This window comes from Teleopsis dalmanni, chromosome 1 (genome assembly GCF_002237135.1).
Source record: "Teleopsis dalmanni isolate 2A chromosome 1, ASM223713v2, whole genome shotgun sequence".
Lineage (NCBI taxonomy): Eukaryota > Metazoa > Arthropoda > Insecta > Diptera > Diopsidae > Teleopsis > Teleopsis dalmanni.
The window spans coordinates 39,570,407-39,589,499 of NC_051846.1; the positions used below are offsets into that span (position 1 = coordinate 39,570,407).

The 19,093-nt window shown below is 30.0% G+C and overlaps 2 protein-coding genes across 2 annotated transcripts; one reads left to right on the forward strand and one right to left on the reverse strand.

Annotated features, from left to right (window-relative positions):
• Nucleotides 1-630: 630 nt before the first annotated feature.
• LOC119665751 (glutamic acid-rich protein) lies at nucleotides 631-7,436 on the reverse strand. Its single transcript, XM_038074997.1, has 8 exons — nucleotides 7,291-7,436; nucleotides 6,845-7,125; nucleotides 4,938-4,985; nucleotides 3,719-4,092; nucleotides 2,288-2,945; nucleotides 1,907-2,230; nucleotides 1,081-1,835; nucleotides 631-1,013 (listed from the first exon to the last, which is right to left on the reverse strand). Exons 2-8 carry the CDS (start codon nucleotides 7,118-7,120, stop codon nucleotides 806-808), a joined length of 2,643 nt encoding a protein of 880 aa, XP_037930925.1. The 5' UTR covers nucleotides 7,121-7,125; nucleotides 7,291-7,436; the 3' UTR covers nucleotides 631-805.
• Nucleotides 7,437-15,452: 8,016 nt separating this feature from the next.
• On the forward strand, nucleotides 15,453-18,628 carry LOC119679887. The gene is made up of 3 exons (XM_038092476.1): nucleotides 15,453-15,599; nucleotides 18,083-18,432; nucleotides 18,493-18,628. Exons 1-3 carry the CDS (start codon nucleotides 15,453-15,455, stop codon nucleotides 18,626-18,628), a joined length of 633 nt encoding a protein of 210 aa, XP_037948404.1.
• The last annotated feature ends 465 nt before the right edge of the window (nucleotides 18,629-19,093 follow it).

The following is a 19,093-nucleotide window of genomic DNA, read 5'->3' on the forward strand; positions in this document are numbered from 1 at the left end:
AAATAATTTTTAATGTAGAGAATTTCGCAATTTTCAATCCATATGTATGAAATATTCTTTACTTTTCTCTCTTTGAGCATAGGATATCTATTCCGTTTATTATACAGAAAGATAATGAAGGAATAGTATGTGCATGTATTAGTCGTATCAGCTTCAAAACTAATTAAAAGATTCAATTCAAGAACTGTAGTGAACTATGCTGGGACTGTTATTCAAAGTGCCTTGGTACATCCGCACAAACGACATGCTAAGAGACCTTAGAATAGACCCGATCAAAAAATACATAAGGGACAGAGCCCTGAAGTTATATGCGAAAATTGATAGGCTATCCTATTTACCACTATCTAATCTTAGAGCAATCAGTCTCCGCACGGGGAGGTACGCAGATCTTAGATCAATCACTGAATAATTATGAAGTTTATGAGAGATATTCAATTTAGTCAATGAGATGGGTGGAACTTTAAAGTAACTATAAGTTTAGTTATACCATATAAACTATTTCTCGCCAATAATAAATGTACTTTATAGGTTTGTTAAAACAATTTATTTAATATTGAAAGCCTTATTACAGAATTAAGGTTGACAATTAATTATATTTGTTTTAAGTATCGATCATATTTTATGAAATATGACATCGCTAAATCTAGATTGCAATTATAATTATTTCTGCATTACATAATTAAAAATGTAAGGATATATTTATATGCTATTCTTAATCTTAACACTTTAAGGATGATATTGTTATCATACAAAAAAAAATTTTTGCAGTTACTTTGAAATAATTTCAAAATAATTTCTATTTAATTTACTTAGTCGCTATTGAGGACTTTTCCTTTGAGTCTGCCAAAGATTTAGCTGATGTGCTTTTACGCTGGGGCTTTGACTTTGTAGCGGTTTTAGGTGTTGCAGCAGCCTTTGTTGGAGTATTAACCTTTGCTGCAGTTGTTTTAGATTTATGTTTAGTCTCAGGTTCGTCTTTTTTGCCATTTATTTCTTTTGACTTTTGTTTCTCACTAAAAGCAACAAAAAGCAAAACAATTTATTATACAAACAATAAAAAACATTTTATATTTCCCATACCTTTCAATATCAATATTAAGAACTTCTCCTTCCTCGTCGTCTTCGTAGCCCATTTCATCATCATCTCCACCATTATTTTCTGCAGGTTCTACCTCGCGCAAAAAATCTCCAAGATCTTTGTCCACCTCTTCCCATAGCTTGTCTTCTACATGATCGTCACCATTTTCTGTATTTTCATTGTGATCGGCATCATTAGTCTCTTCATCTTCAACTTCTTCACTTTTTTCTTCTTCATCGTCATCGGCAATATCAGATTTTCCTGCATTAACTGCACCTTCTTCTTTTTCCTCATTATCATCAGCACCCTCATCGTTAGAATTACGCTCTTTCTTCTTTTCCTGCTCTTTTGCTTCAGCACTTTCCTTTTCTTCTAGTTCTTTCCTTCTTTTTTCTGCTTTCTCTTCCTCTTCCTTATGACGTACAAATGCTTTAAGGTGAGTACGCAAAAGACAATGCTTTGAAGTATACGATTCTAACGTATCTTTAGCGGCAGAGTAATGATTACACAATTTACAATAGAATGCATCAATTTTCTTGACATATTGTGCACCAATCGGTTGGCGTTCTTTAGTTTCATCGTCTTCATCAATGCCACCAATTTCGGAGTCATTCAATAGCGCATCGATGTCCATATCATCATCGATTTCATCAATTTCACCCACTGAATCAAGTGTTGTAAATTTATTTAAATCGATTTCGCGCATATCATCGTCACCGCTGTTATCACTATCTGAATCTCGCTTGCGAGCTTTATTCTATCATAAAAAAATAAAAATAAATTTAATTTTATTGTTTAAACATTTGCTAATATTCATAGGTTACTTACTTTAATATGTTCCAACGAGCAACGATGGGTCTCATACAACATAGGACTTTTGAATGCCAAATGACAGGTTGAGCAATAGGGCATTAAGAATTTTTTCATGGTCTTGTGATCCTCAGACAATTGATGTTTAGCTTTTGGTTGTCGATAATGCAAACGACATAAATGACAGAATTTTGGTTCATGTTCCTCCTTGGAATTCTCCTCGATTTCACGTTGTGTGGCACGTTGACGTGCGCGCAAACGTAACAAATGTGCCTTTTGACGTACAGCAATTTGACGAACTGCATTTTTATGGACACGTGAGTGCAAATGATAAGAATAATCCTGTAATGAAATTTTGTTAGTACAAATAGTTTAATTTCTTTTTAACAATTTACTTACTTTGAAAGTCACACATTTAGTGCGACAATGAATGCAAGTCAGTTTTATAAATCGAGAACCTCTTCTAGGTGAGCTATGCTCATCACGACGTGAGCTACGGGTTTTCTCCTTTTTATCATGTTCATCATCACTATGATCGGTTTTCTTTTTGGAGCTACTTGATTCTTTTTCTTCCTTGATTGATGATTTCTTCGTAGCCTTCTCCTTTTTACGATCTTCCTCTTCAGTTCCATCCTTTTCACGTTTCTTACCTTCTTTTTTTATTTCCTTTTCTCCAGATTCCTTGTCCTTGTCACCATCTGTTTCAGCTACTTCATCGGTTTCTTCATCGTTATTTTCATCAGCTTCATCGGCATCTGCAACCGAACCATCCTCACCCTTTTTACTCTTACTAGAAGTATTCAAATCATCTTTTTGCTGTTTCCACGAATCTTCATCATCAACATCTTCATCGGACTGTTGTTCGTCGCCGTCTTTTTCTGCAGACTTCGGACGTTTGCTGCTACTACGTTTACTTGATTTTTTCTTGGTATCAACATCATCACTCTTATCATCATCGTCCTTATTCTCTTCACCACCAGATGACTCACGTTTCCTAATGCTACGTGATGCACGTGGACTTTTTGAACGGCGTACATTATTTCTACGGCGCAATGAGCTATTGATTTTACGCAAATGCATAACATTGTAATTAAAGACATAGAAAAATTGTAGTAGTCTGATATACACAAAAAATCAAAATCAAAATCTTCATAAAATTTGTAGTACAGTAATAATAGGTAGTTGTCGTTTATTCAATGATAAAATAGGTAAAAATTCCAAGCCTTCCGTAGTTATCATATTTACACAATAATTGCATTTTACTCATAAATAAAGCAAGTTTCATAAATTATAGGTTCGCTTAGTTAAGCTATATTCTTTAGAGATTTGAAGTCGTGAAATAATATGTTATTTTGAGCTGACAATGCAAACATTTCATATAGACATTCATAATATATATATTTTATACATATAGACATATATATTAATAAATGGTTTGCATGAGCACAGAAGATCTATTAAAGGACGAGGTGCTTTAATCACATCTTCCCTTAATTAGATCTTCTAAATGAATATATTTAGAATGATTTTAATTTAGTTTCTAAGTAATTTTAACAAAGTGAAATAAACTTGATTTATTTAAGGAGAGTAAATATGCATATGTGTAGTGAATCATTGCAGCATTCATTATATGCGGATATATACAATTTCTTGATTATAAATGCTTTCAACAAATCCACAGGCCGTCTCATATATAAATAATACAAACATATTTATTTCTTCACATCAGTAATGGAAGTCAATTTCAACAGCGAATTAGTTTGAAAATCAAATTAAGTTCTGCTCCTTAGAGTGTCTACAATCAATAACTCATTCAAATTAAGTATTTACCTCTTGAAGCGTGCGAGTTTCAACGCACCTACACGTTCTCTCTGCTGAGCAAATAATAGCTTTCTGCGCATTATTCTTATATTTTCCGATTCCCTGCGAATAGGACGTGTACCGCCACCACGTATTGTTGAACGCATGCCACGGCCTGTTGAGGACATTGTGCCACGCACTTTAGATATGTAACCACTGCGGACAGTACGCTTTGGTGGGCCAAGAGGTGAACGATGGCGGTTTGAAGTGGAATTGTCACGTTCCGTACGGCTTGTATTGCCACGATATGAACCACTACCGGCATTTGAACGATAATTTGAACCAGATACCGCTTGAGACGGTGATGTACGATTACGTCCGGCTGAAGTTGTACGACGATAGTCCTGTGATGATGATGAAGATGTGTTTTTCTTTATGTTATGTTTATTTTATTTTAAAAACAAGTACAAATTTTCTTTAATTTGATATTTTTTTTCGCTAAATTTGTGTAATCTGAATTATTTTTTTATTTTTTTTTCTAGGAGTGGACAATAAAGGGAGAAACAACATTCTGTGCTAAAATTTTGTCGAGTAAAAAACTGTCATTTAAAATCAGCTTCTATATATCAGTTTAGTTAAGCGTTTTTTATTTTTCAATTAAGGCTTTTAGGACACGGGCCAAGCCGCATGTTTTAAGGCAGTTCAGTTCAGATTTGGACGCACTTAGCCATTATCTTATCATATTATTGTCATATAATATATTAAGTTAGTTTTGCAGTGCTCTGCGCTATTTGTGTGTAGAATATAATCGTTGCACATATCAAGCTATATAGAGTAATTTATAGGGCATATATATAGATATATAATTTAACGATGACTGTGTTGTATGAACCAACTAAAGCAGCAATTGTCACTTTATAATCATATTTAGACCTTTTAAAATGAAGTTGTTTACATTTAATATTTTGGCTTTCGTTGGATCACCTTTCTGTATAAATATCTTTTCTTCTATTCCATTTTCAAGTGCTGTAGTAAACAGCTTTCGATTTTCTATATATATTTCTATTTAAGCATAAATATAAAATATATAACTATTATTATATAAGTTTTTTAGAGTGTATGCTAGATTTTTTTGTTTTGCTTAAATGGAATAAGAGTAAAATCTATATGGATTAAGGCTTACATATGTACAGCGTTATATAAAAAATTACGTTAATTGAATTGCTATACATTGTTTGGAAGTACTTACGTCTTGGCGAGAACGTTTTCTATCATCGGTTCGATCACGAGATGAGTCCTTTAAGAAAGCAATGAAAATTATTTATTAGATTTCAAGGCAATAACGTTATAATTTAATTATATACATTATAAGAATAATATAAAACATAATAGTTATTTATAATATGCTAATTATATATTTTAATAATTAATAATATTATAATAATAGAATAGAATATATTATTAGAATAATAGAATACTATAAGAATACGAAATAGAATAATTTTATATAGCACAATTATATTTTATTACATTAATTATATATACTATAACAATTATACATTTAATAATCAATATTTTAATATTCTAATAATAATATTATATATAATATATTATAAGTTTATAACATTAATTTATAATTAACAACTAAATATATTACAATAATTACTCTGTATAATTAATAATAATTATATATACATATTATAATAACAAATTATATTACAATAATAATAATATAAATAATATATTATAATAATTAATACATTATATATAATATTAATATACATATTATAATAAAAATATATTATAATAATAACATATATTATAATAATAATATATATTATATATAAATATATATTATAATAATATACACTATCATAATGACTTACATCCTCATTATGTATATTATAATAATATATATTATCATAATTATATGTACTATAATAATTTTATATATTATATATATTATAATAATCACATTTATTATAATAATTATGTATATCATAATAATAATATCAATTATAATTATTACATATATTATGATAAAAATTATTTCTAAAATATATTATTTGTGGTGCTTAAGTTTATTACCTCTTCCTCACGTAACAAATTTGTAAAAAAGACCCCTAATCTTTGGTCTTTCAAATTGTAGTAATTACAAAGATCACCCAAAACTCTAAGTTTGTATTTCATTCAAACAATGCTACTATATAGAGAGGACCGAGAAAAGCTATATTGGTTTTAGACAATACATCTAAAACCACGACTAGACTATTAGTGGTTAGTAGTAGACTAGTTTTACTAGATTATAGTCTTGTAAGTTAGACTAGCAGTAAGACCGCTGTTGCAACCGATTTATAGCTTTCAAAAAACGTTAATAATAGAAATTCTGAAAGCAACAATTTTTTGGTCCTAGTACATTTTAGAGACCAAAGTACCGCCAAGCCTTCCCAGGAGGATTTAAAAAAAAAGTGTGAAAGACTTTTACATTACATTGTACGCTATTATTAATAGTGGTAATAGATATTATATATAACATAATACATTTGCGTTTAAAACTAAAATGAGGTTAAATATTAAAGCACATTTTGTTCATACGGCGTCAGTGTAAATGAATAAATCTGAGACTTACGGTCTGTACACTCACATCTGTCAAATAGACAATTTACCAGTGAGTCAAAACTTGTTATAATTTGAATGTAAAAAAGGTTTTAAAATAAACAAATGTTTTTGTTCATTGAAAATAAGTTTTCAAACAATAACTGCCTACGCTTAAAGAATTGTGCAGTAACAGTGGTGGTTAAAAAGTTGTAATACACACAATAAAAGCACATATAAGTGCATGCGCAATAAAAAATGTAATACATTTTAAAGAAGTACCGTTCTGAATTACAAAAAAAAATATATTCCATCATTAGTCTTAATGCAATTATTTCGAACTTATTTTAACAGTTAAACAATAAAAACAATGCAATTAACTGCATTGCGTACCGAACAAACACATTTTTATATCCAAACTCAACAAACAAGTCTCAATTAAACTTCCATTAAGCACACTATCAAGTGTAATTTTAAATAATCGAATTAACTAAATTATAAAAAAAAAATAATTACAAGAATCAAAATTCATAATATAATAAAAGACAGAAAAATATTTACCCGATAATGACGCTTATTGAGAGTATCATGACGATTGGCACCACCAGAAAATTTACTACGATTTCTAGAATCATAATTGCTACTATTTCCGCCACCACTGTAGCCACCAGAATTGTAACGAGAAGAGCCGCCACCACCACCTGAGTTGTAATTATCACCGTACCGGCCGCTACGTCCGCCCGAAGATTGAACGCGATTACCATAAGAATTAGAGGACCGATAATTACCACCTCCACGTCCTGCTCCACGACTACTATAACCACGGCTTCCACGCATTTTAACTATTATAAATTTATAAACTATTAATTTGAAAAATACTAGTAAATTTAATGCATGCAAAAAATATAAAAAAAATTCAAAATGGAGGTCGCTGCCGGCGCACCATTAGCAAACCACGCGAAAAAATCAATAAATCTTTTAATCAATATATATAGCATTTTACTCACAAATTATAGTCAGTCAAGTGAATATATAAAATTAACACGATGTTAATGTGGTTATTTACAAATTTTAAATTAATTTCTTAGATTTTTCTTAGAACTTCTATTTTTTTCACACAATTCTTTCGACACACGACCGAGCCAAAGAAAATCACAAGCTATAATGAGAAAAATTGGTACAATTATGTAGTATATATCAAACTGTGTGTTTATCTTGACGTTTTACTTTACTCGCATACTTGATTGAGAGAGATGAGTTATATGCTACAATTGTTGCCATATAAACATTTTTTGTGATTGACTTAAAATAATTATATTATATATTTGTAAATTGTAAGATTTAAAAATTATTATTAATAAAAGAAGTTAAGTGTAAGTAAAATAAAATTCTACTTTACCCTGAATTAAAAATAAATAAAATTCTAATGCAAATACTCTGCTGCACTATACCTAGTATTATAATTATGCTATTATTATTATTATTATTATTATGACAGTTTGAAATGTATTGGGAAACTCTTTTTTGATATATTATGAATAAAATTTTTTATTAGACGGCTTCAAATGGCAAAGTAAAAACAAATACAAAAATTTGTTTAATTTATTAAAATTTGGTTAACCATACAACTCTGTTTCGAGTATTGCAAAATGCTCATCATGAGTGATCTTAAGAAATATTCGACTACTCATGATGAGTACCTGGCTGCCCTCTATGTACATCAAAATAGCTAAATATGGTTATTTATTTATTATGTATTTTCTAAATTTTATTAATAAATTTGTTAAAATAATTTTTTGAAGTTGTGCGCAGGTAATGAAGCAATGTTTTTTCTTGAAACAGCTGCGCACATCATTAGAGTTAATTAATTGAAGGTCACATCTCTATACTTCATTCGAAAAAACCTAATATCATTTCTTGTATTTTTATTTTTTAAATAAATTTATTTTATGGTAATTAAAATTTTTAACTTTAATTCTTTTGTGCACATTCACCCTTTTTAGGTGCTGCCTTTGTTTTCAATTTTCTTAATCGTTTTATTTCCTCTTTGAAATTTGAATGTTTATAGCGGAACAGACGATGTGATTTTTCATCAGAATATGCGTTTCTACAAGTCTAAAATATCAATTGACCATAACATATAGCCACGGTTGTAAGCTCTTATAAGCTCTTCGGCATACATACGCACCACTTTCATGGATTTAGGATTCGTTTCTCGTGCGACTTCATCAAATATACGATTGGAGAGATAATTCATACGCCTAGCATAATGTGTATTCAATTTAATTAAATCATCATATTTGTATTCCGACAGTCGGTATTAAATTCGTATTCGTAGTGCTTTTAAGTAGTGAAATAATTACAATGAAATATGAATATTTACTACATTTCTAACGACATCGGTAATTATGTATCTATCCGGTATTTCCATAATATCTATAAGTTTAACAAATTGATTTTTTATGAATGAAATGTGGGTGTATAATGGTAAACCATATGTAGGTATCGGGTTATAGGAATACTTCTAGCAGCTGAAGGGCCTAGTAAACTACCAAAATGTAGCACACAGCTTCCCGTTATATAAATTTTAAGAATGTAAACATTCACTTAGTTAGTTAGCTAGTTGAAGTGGGGGGAGAGGATTCAATCTCCTTCAATTAGCTAAGAAAGCCAATTAGCTAAGAAGGTGGGTACCAAAAGGTCGAACTAGAACTAGCTAGAAGCATTCTGGTCAATGCTAATACCGAAAATATCGCTGAGTGTATTAAAGAAGGTTAAGCCTAGTTCTGATCAGGTATGGAAATAGACACAACCAGTGTTCTACTTTCTTCGAGAGTATGCAGACTTGTTTTGTAAGAGACACCACAAGGATGACCAAGTCCAGCTCCATGCCGTCCAATGGTACAGTGCCTGTAAATATAGATATTAATCCAGATACCTCTGATTTGCTTCTGTTATCAAGTAAGAGGTTTTGCAATTGGAAAGCATTCACTTAGTCTGTGATAAATTGGTTATAATCAAAAAGAATTTGTATTTAAAGTATATAAACACGGAACACATATAACATTTTTCCATTACAACCAAAAACAAAAAAAAAACAGCAACTGTATTATCCTCCACACCTCTAATTGACTAATACAATTACCGCATTAGCGGAACATGGTTTCATATGCAAGCATGCCGATCGGTTAGTCCCTCCTCTTAATTGTTGATGTCATATTAGTGTCTTAGGGTCACTTATTTAGTTTGTCATTACTCAAGTACTTGCCAGAAGGCATTCATCATTCCTCAAGGTGCATTCACACCAAAACGAACGCTTGCGAACGAACGAATATTCGCAGGTAGTCGTACATATAAAATTCCGTTCATTCGCAAGAGTTCGCTTTGGTGAATGATTATTTTTTTGAAAAGATGTGTCGATACGTGTTGATAAATGGCTAAATGTAAGCAGTACAAAAATTCCCAAAAAATCTCCCATTTGGTTTAGTATCAACTTAGCCTAACTCCACACGTCCTAAATTAATTGGTTAATAATTAAATTAAATTGAAACATTAAAAATGAGAAAATATTTTATCTTTATGTAAGTTAAGGTATTATATTTATATATTTATGAGATGAAATTATTAATTATTTTAATAAAATATTTTTGTATATTAATATAATCCCACTGTAGTACGTTCAGTGCAGGCATATTTTTGAAAGGCATTGTATTTAAATTCACTTCGTTCTACACACACAAATTTATACTACATTCATATTTTTATTAAATTAAATGATTAATAATTTAAATAAATAATGAGAAAGTATTTATATAATATATTTTATATAATATAATATATTTATTAGATGAAATTCTTAATAATTTTGAATATATAATATATCCCGTATATTGACTTATATACACACTTGTATTTAATTAATTATATTAAAATTATTAAATGCACTCAGAAACTTTGTTGGTAAAACAACTTATAATTATTCTAATTAAAATATTTCCAAATAAATAGTAGAATAAATCATTTTGTTATTATAATTATTAAAACATATTTTACTTACCCTAAATTTAAAAAAAAATCATAATTTCCATTACAAAAAAATGAATTCATTGTCATGCAATTTTTTTTTCTCGTTCGAGCACACACACACACACACCTGGCAACATTTTAATAACCACAAATCCACAAACTTTTGCTCCTTCACCTCGATTTCAAGCATGCAAGAAACTTACTTCCTTTTCTTAAGCCGTGTTGGTTCAAGTATCTTAACTACTTTTGTCTAGCTATTTATATATAAATTATGCAGAAGGTAATTAAAATCCTTACAAAGGATTCTTGCTCTTCATCGTGCTGTTGCACACTTTTTGTTGCAGGTGTGTGACGCTTTTACTTCATCGCAGGAGCGTTCAAGGTGTTTGGTGCTTTAAGTAAAAATGTGACGCTATAGAATCGTAAGGCAATCTATTTAATGAATATAAAGTAGTTATAAGGAGTTAATACACACAAATATGTATATCCGTTTAAAATTCTATAATATAACGCCTACATTTGTGTAATAAGAAGTATTTTTTCTGGGTTAACTGAAAGGAGTTTATATTGATATTGTTTCTTTTAATTTTCTTTTAGTTTCTTTTAGTTTATATATAGATATTGTATATAGATTAGTTTATATATAGATATCATTTATTTTATTACCTTAACAAATGGGATATAGGTATACTAAAAGATACAGTATTAAGGTGAGTAGTAATGTCGTATTTCAGTCAGTGGACCGATAGCGTATCTGATATGTTAGCGACACCGATTATTACTAAAAGTTAAGAAGCTGACCAAATCTTCTAATTGCTGATGGATCATATATTTGTTTCATTTTTGACCCATGATCAAAATCTTACCTAAATTCTTTTTTTTATTTATTTCTTTCTATAGATCAAAAGCATCGAAAGCCACAGTGAAAATAAATATACTTCAACCATTGCACCGTAAAGGTTGAAAGCTAAAACCCCATTTCAGTAATCAAGAGTAAGAAAGATCAATCTGGTCGCAGTGCTCATCTCCGTCCGGAGCTAGTGCCTCGTTTATTCCTATCAAGAGAAAGGCAGAGATTAGAAGATAGAAAAGTCTTAGTATTAAGACCACAAATACATCTACGCCAAAATTTTAAAACAAGTGAGGGAAGGAATGTGAGGACGGTTTTGCTAGGTGGTAATTACTGACTATGAATAAACTCTGTTCAAGGGATTATTGTAATTACGATTGTGGCGAGGCATTACAAGAGTGAAATGCACGTTATCATTCAGATAAAGGAACAGAAATATAGGAGGCTTCTACCATTGGGCTGAGTGAAGAATATCATGGGGAGGATTGTGAGGATTGGAATCCACATAAAGAGCAAGGAATTGGAAAAATTTTTAGTTCATATTATTAAGCAGATCAATGGAAAATTGAGCTGGGGGAAGAATATCAGTGGGAATATTATGAGACCTGAAAGGTAAACAAAAAGTCAATCAATTGCTAGATATTAGAAGAGTTGTTTATTATTATTAAATAATAGTCTTTGAATGCACCGCGATCTAAAAGATCTATTGTGCGACTAAATGGTCAACTGAAACAATTTTAGACCATTTATAATCTCGGTACTGCTGTGGGCTTAATTTTACCTATTTTATTTGGGACCGACATGTAGCAAACGAAGTTTGGAAAAATACCTGCCATCAACTCTGGGTTTGTAGTCAATGTAGTCTTGAAGGATTTTTCTTTTCAATGCTCAAATGTGTTCCATTTAATGGATTGCGTTTCCGGGTCAAATGGAAAATGAGTATACAAAGGCTCATTAGTTGCTTTATTACAAGCAACTAATGAGATTTGTTATTTGTACGTTTTGGTATTTTATGTCAAAGTCGAAGAGTGGCATTGGCAAAGTGATGAGGTGATAAACACGAAATGAAAATGTGTTTAATTGTGAAGACGTTTGCTCAGTATTTTAACCTATGGATAAGGGGAAGACCTTTAAATTCGAAGGTTTATGTATGGCTGAGGATCTATAGCCCCTGGAATGGTTATGATAACTGTTAAGAAAAGCAATTTCTGGTTTTTGAGGGATTGAGTTTGGATCAAAAACTTTCTTTTGAAATTATTAGACCAGCATGCGTAAAGAAACTGCATTCTTTTTGGATGAAAATGTACCTTTTTATGTTTTTTATACTTGCCATGTATGGTTGAGGATTTATAACCCTTGGAAAGGTTATGATATCTATTAAGAAAAGCAATTCTTTTTTTTTTGAGTGGATTTATGAGTGGACTATGATTTAAAACCGATTCGATCCACATCATATTAATCGTATGGTATCTGCGTAAAGAAACTGCATTCTTTTTGGATGAAAATGTACCTTTTTATGTTTTTTATACTTGTCATGTATGGTTGAGGATTTATAACCCCTGGAATGGTTATGATATCTGTTAAGAAAGGCAATTCCTTTTTTTTGAGTGGTTGAGTTGGGATCAAAACCATTCTTTTATATCCATTAGATCCACATCATATTAATCGTATGGTAACTGCATAAAGGATTTGCATTCTTTTTGGATGAAAATGTTCCTTTTTGAGTTTTTTATACTTGTCATGTATGGTTGAGGATTTATAACCCTTTGAAAGGTTATGATATCTGTTGAGTTGAGTTTGGATTAAAACCTTGCTTTAAAACTGATTAGATCTAAATTATACTAATCGTTTGGTAACTGCGTAAAGAATCTGCATTCTTTTTGCATGAAAACTTATCTTTTAATGTATTTTATACCTATTATCACAAGTCGGATAACTTTTCTGCTGACTGATTCTCTATAACTAAATGTATCCGAATGCTTGTCTAAAATTTTTGCTCTATTATTCAAATTTTTTCAACTTTAATTATATGAAAAATTCTGAATCGGCATTTTAACCGTAATTTTAATAGCGATTTATCTTAATTACTAATGCTAATAATTCTAAATTACAGATTTCTATATAATGGCAGTGTGAAATTTTTGGTGACCTGCTTTCAGATGGTCAGGAAAAAAATATGATTTCCTTTGAAATTTATTTGAAGAGAATTTGAAGTTATGTATAAATATATAAAAATATTTATCAAAAATTATTTTGTTAAAATATTTGAAATTTTTCTCAAAATAGTTGACTTTACAAAATTAAACAAATAGAAAATCTAAAAAGCAATTCAATTAAATTAAAAAGGGACATCTTGATAAATTTACAAAGATGATGATAAGAAAAATAGACTAAAAGCAAAAAACATTTACATTTTACATGTTAAAAATGTATGAAGTTCATTGTGGGATGAGGTGTACTGACATTAGCTCCATTTGCCCTGCATAGAGACAATGGGCCAAGATATTTGAGAACGAAAGAAGAACTTAACCTGCAGCCTAAAACAATTTATTTTAAAATGTTTAAGGGCAATATTACTCTAACTAACAACCAACCAACCAAGCAACAATAAAAACAAAAACAAAAACAACAAAAAGAGCCGACTAAAAAACAACTCATAGTAGGCCTAATGTGCGTCAAGTCCATTTTAAAGTCAATGTGGAGAGAAGCCTTACTGCAGTCAAATTAAATAAACTCATAGCAAAAATTGCACGTATCTGCACTTGAGCTATGGTCACAATGGATATGCTCGTCCAGATTATATTACCTTGCCTTCGACACGATACGAATATATATACATAACGTTTTCTTTGTAAATGTAGTAGCAATAAAGTGTGTGGAGCGGACAACAAATGGAGTTAGTGAGCGAGTGAGTGAGTGAGTGAGGTATGTTCATAATACTTTTACTCCATATAAAGTTAACACAGAGTTGGCTTACTTCGTTATTTGCTTTATTATATGTCGTGTCTGTCTTCTGTCTTCTGCCTGCTGCCTGCTGCCTTCTGTGTTTAAAGTGTGTCGTCGTCGTCTGCTTGAAATTCAACACTTTTGAATGTTTTCGAACCTTTTTTGCTTTTGTAATGTTTGCCGTGTGCTGCAGCCTGCAGTTAACGCACTGCTTTTTTTTGAATTAAGCATTAAGTCCACTGCTCTGCTGATGTTGACTACGTTTACTACATTAAAGCCTAGGCTAATGCTTTTCCTTTAAACCTGAACTTTTTCTTTTCTTTATTTTGCTTTTGGTTTTGGTTTGTTTGGCTTTTTGTGGATTAGTGTGCACATTACATTATCAATGTGTGCGTGTGTGTGTGTGCGTGAGAGGTTGTGCTTCGGTGTGTTTTTTACGTTGTTCTGTTGTTTACTTAGGATAATACTATAAGCAGCATATTGGCATTTTCGACCATTCACTTGAGCTTTCGAACATTTTTGTATCCTTTACACTGCTTGTTTGTTTGTTTGTTTGCTTTTAACATTTTCAATGAACTTGCCCAACAACAGAGGCTAAACTGAGGGTCATTATTGTCAATGTTATTTCCATTAAACTCAGACTACATACATATGTATTGTTGCTGTTCTTTCCGTTGTTTCTGTTGTTATGCTTAGCATTATTATTGTCACTACTAACACAGCAAGTGTAACAGCACAGCAACTGATGCTGTTATAGCTAATGTCCCCCTTTACTTGCTGTTGTTGTTTCTGTTGATGTCTGCCTGAAGTGTTAATTAGCGTGGCAAAGAGTTGATTTTGATTGATTTGCTTAAAACTTTCTCGTCTGTTGGTCTGTCCTATTGTATGTGAACTTTGACATAACAAGTTATGTTAGAAAAATATAGAATTTCATACTAAATAAATGTGTAAACAACAAAAATATTTTTTTGAATAATGAAAATGAAAATAATGGTAAAAATATTTATGTTTTTTATGACTTGCCATTTGAAGTCGAGACGTAAAATCTTAAGTCATTGTGTACTCACGAGTCGCACACGAGTTTAACTTATTTTGGTTGACAAGTGATTTATTAATCTACTTAAACTGTTAATTAGGTGCCCAAATATTAAAGTATATTGAATTTATTAGTAAATTTTTCCATATGTTTGCCGTCAGTAATAATATTAGATAGAATTTTTTTTTTATAGGCTTAAATTCTTAGGTGTTAGTTAGCTGAGCTGCTACTTTCGTTACTCTTAGGTGATGTCTTAATCAGTTACGTGAAAACTGTCGTGGGAGTAGAAGCGTGACAAAGCTCTTTGCAAGATGTTAATCCTCAAACTTGTGATTAGTTTAATATTCTTGAGAATTTCATTGGTAATCGCTGGTACCGGCGGTACTGTGAATATAACGGATTTTGTGCAACATCGTCAGAAAAGACATCTCATTTTTCAGAATGGCGGTACTATTAAAGTGAGTTTAAGAACATTAAGGATATATTAAAGGAAAAAAAACAGACTATTTTGCAATAAATAATTTAATTTCATAAGAAAAAAATTTTATGAAAAAAAATTTCATAAGAATAAAATTAGTGAGAAAAAATTTATTTATCCAATAGAAAAACATTAACATTTAAATTCAATTAATAACAAACAGACTATTTTGCAATAACTAATTTAATATCATAAAAAAAAAATTTTATAAAAAAAATTTTCAAAAGAAAAAAATTTAGAAAAATCTCTTTTTTCGAATAGAAAAACAATAACATTTAAATTCAATTAATAATAATTTAAATTATTATTATTATAACAATAATTTTTTCTAATTATTGTTTCTATAATTATAAACTTTTACACTTTTATTACACACTTTTGTGTGTTCTTAAACGGACATATTATTCAATAATATTAAATAATACACAAATTTTTAAAATGCTTATTAAAAAAAATTTTTTATGGTTACTATAGTCTACAGTCATTTTGAGGGTACCTTAAAATATCGGCGACTGTAAAATTTATTTTTCTATAAATAATTAAAAAAAAAGTGTTTCAAAAAGTAGTGAACTACAACGACAAAAATTCTTATTTTTAAATTATTTTAATTTATATTTAATTTAATTTTTGACTGACCATACAGCTGTTTCAAGTAATGTCAAAAATACCCATCATTAGTGGTCTTGGAAATAATTCTTGTATTTAAATATTCGTAAATAATTTTTAAGACTGCAATTACCAGAAATCGAACTTGTGCACCGCCAAATTTCAAGCTCAGAGTCAGCGTTCATAGCCAACTGACACAAATCCGTATTTGATTTTTATGTTTAAATAAATAAATAATTAAAAATAATTTGTAATAAAAATTAAAATAAAAATATTGACTTACAAGTCCGTTCAAAAATATGTATATAAAATTTGGTCATTAGACAAGTAATGATAAAAACATTTCTAAATTTAAATAAATTTAGATAATGGCAAATGTTAAAAATTCATGTTCATTGGATACAATTATCAGAAATTTTCTGAACCCTATCGGTATTGTAAACTTTTAAAATCAGTTATTAGTAAGAAAAATTTTAGAGAAATTTTTAAAAAAGTGGACGGATTGTCACGAAAGTTTTTGAGTATTAGTGATATAGTACAAGTATTTTATATCCTTAATTTCATTTCTCTACTTATTTTTGAGATTGGTCCCAAATTTGGGGGGATTGCGATAAATCGATTGTGTTTTCAAAAAAAAGGCAAAAATATTTTTAAGGAAAACTTTATTTTAATATCTCTATTGGTTCAGAAATGAACGAATTTTTATTGATAATTTTACTCTGTCACACTGTGCATCGGTTAGAGTGGCTGCCTAGTACACTGAAGCTTACACGAGCACAAATAATAGGTCAAAATACATATAAACTAAACTAAAATAACAATATTCCTAAAGTAAAACATATCAATTGATACAGATTTCATGATTTATTAATAATTTTGTTGAAATGAGCTATAGTTTGTGATACATACTTTTAACATCCAGTTATGGAATTTCAACATGACGCGAGGATCCCAGAACTAAAGATTCTATTGAATTGAAGAATAGGGTCTTTCGCTTTAAAAACATAGCGCTCTTATGCTTTGTGTTTAACTTCAGAACTGACTTTACTTCCTGGAAATAGAGGGAAATAGAGGGCTTCTGCACGCTTATAATTGTAGATGTATCTTAAAGTGTTGTTATAATTTTTATAAAATATTAAATACTAATGTATTAATTATTAAATCCTTTAAAATGGTACAGTGACAGTTTAAATGTAAATCATAAATTGATTTATTAATGTTAATTTTTTGTCGAAAATGACACGTCTTATGACAAAAAGAAACTATTTTAAAGTTAGAAGGGTTCGAATAAAAATTAAAAGACAACAACAAAAATTGTATTTAATACCTATATTCAAGTTTGGCTGAACATACAACGCTGTTTCGAGTATTGATAAATTAATTTAGTTGCAGTGGGAACATGGTATTAGTTAACTGATTATATTAAGCTTAATTTTGATATTAAACAGATGTATATAATCATTTAACTAAGTTGAGGTGTGGTCATTGGTTTGTTTTTTATTTAGATTTTAAGTTTATCAATTTTTTAACTTATTTTGAAATCGAAACATGTTTATAGAATTTATATATCAAAGGTTTTCTATTTCTATTCCGTATATTATGTGCCTAGCTAAATTTAATTTTTTTTAGTTCATGTACTTAATATAGTAAACTAGTACTTGAACTTTTGAAGTTATATTTCACTGAAACATAAAAATATCTAGAGGTAGTTAAGCACACTTTCTAATCAGAACTTTTTCAAAACAAGACTTAATTATTTTAACAACTTCCGTCAAAGCTTGATTTTATTAAGTGTTAAATATAGTTAAGACAATTTTTAAATATCACTAATATTCTACTATATTATCATTATCGCAGCTGTCACTCGGCCCATCTATGCCGGTGCCACTAGACGATCCGGTTACTTGGCGTGCACTTGTCTGTTCATATAATTTACAAGGTGGACATTATACAATGCCAACAACTCCGCTTTATCCTTGGGATAAATGGGAACATATATTCTCTCGCTCACTTAAAAAAATAGAAAACAATATAAGAGCAGATAATGGACGAGATGATGCCCGGTTATTTGTATACACAGCACTTGAAAACTATATGAGCAGAAAGAATGGAAATGGACGTGCTTGCTTACTGCGCTCCATATGTGAAAATGCGCAAGTGGATCATTATGTCGGAATATTCGGTACAATTTTAAATATTGTGCTAACGTAAGTGTTATTGTTTATGAGTAAAAATATATTTTTTCTATTTTATATTATAAAATATAGACCCGGTAAGCAGCAGTTGAATTCAATATATACAGCGGCGAGTGAGGCTGGTAAACTTGGCGCGGATTGTGTGAAACTGTATGCTGATTGTCCTAGTGGAGCTAATATCTTAGATGGCTTTTTGCATGATTGGTGATAAAATTACCATTAAAATTTCATAATAATAATTTAAAAAAAAAAAATATTAATTCAATTAAATTAAGAGCATTATGTGAATATTTTGCAATAGTTTTATTTGTTTTTTTTTTTTTGTTGAAATCTGGTCCGCATAAATTTTCTTACTTATTTCGAATTCAATGAAAATCACTTTTTAAATCACTACGTCCATTCGTGAGCAATTTCCTACAACCGACAACAAACTGCTATGAACAGCTGAACAGAAGAGTAGGATACATATCCAAGCAGCCATTTTAGCAAAGCATAGATTTAGTTGTCAGCAGCCATTTGGTATTCCGGTGGCACGTTAACGCCGTGCAAGAATTTAGTCAAGCAAGCGTGAAGGTACCTTTATATTGCAAATTGATGCTATTGAGTGATTTTGAGCTTTCGCACGCACACAACACTAATCTCAACAACAACACCACTAACAATACCAACAACA

Bases quoted from the DNA above. Each gene is read 5' to 3' on its own strand.
- LOC119665751 (XM_038074997.1), bottom strand. From the start codon at position 7,120: ATGCGTGGAAGCCGTGGTTATAGTAGTCGTGGAGCAGGACGTGGAGGT. The intron at 4,986-6,844 runs GTAAATATTTTT...GCTTTCTTAAAG, and splicing joins TCAATAAGCGTCATTATCGG to GACTCATCTCGTGATCGAAC. The intron at 2,231-2,287 runs GTAAGTAAATTG...ATTTCATTACAG, and splicing joins CTAAATGTGTGACTTTCAAA to GATTATTCTTATCATTTGCA.
- LOC119679887 (XM_038092476.1), top strand. From the start codon at position 15,453: ATGTTAATCCTCAAACTTGTGATTAGTTTAATATTCTTGAGAATTTCA. The intron at 15,600-18,082 runs GTGAGTTTAAGA...TCATTATCGCAG, and splicing joins AGAATGGCGGTACTATTAAA to CTGTCACTCGGCCCATCTAT. The intron at 18,433-18,492 runs GTAAGTGTTATT...TATAAAATATAG, and splicing joins ATTTTAAATATTGTGCTAAC to ACCCGGTAAGCAGCAGTTGA.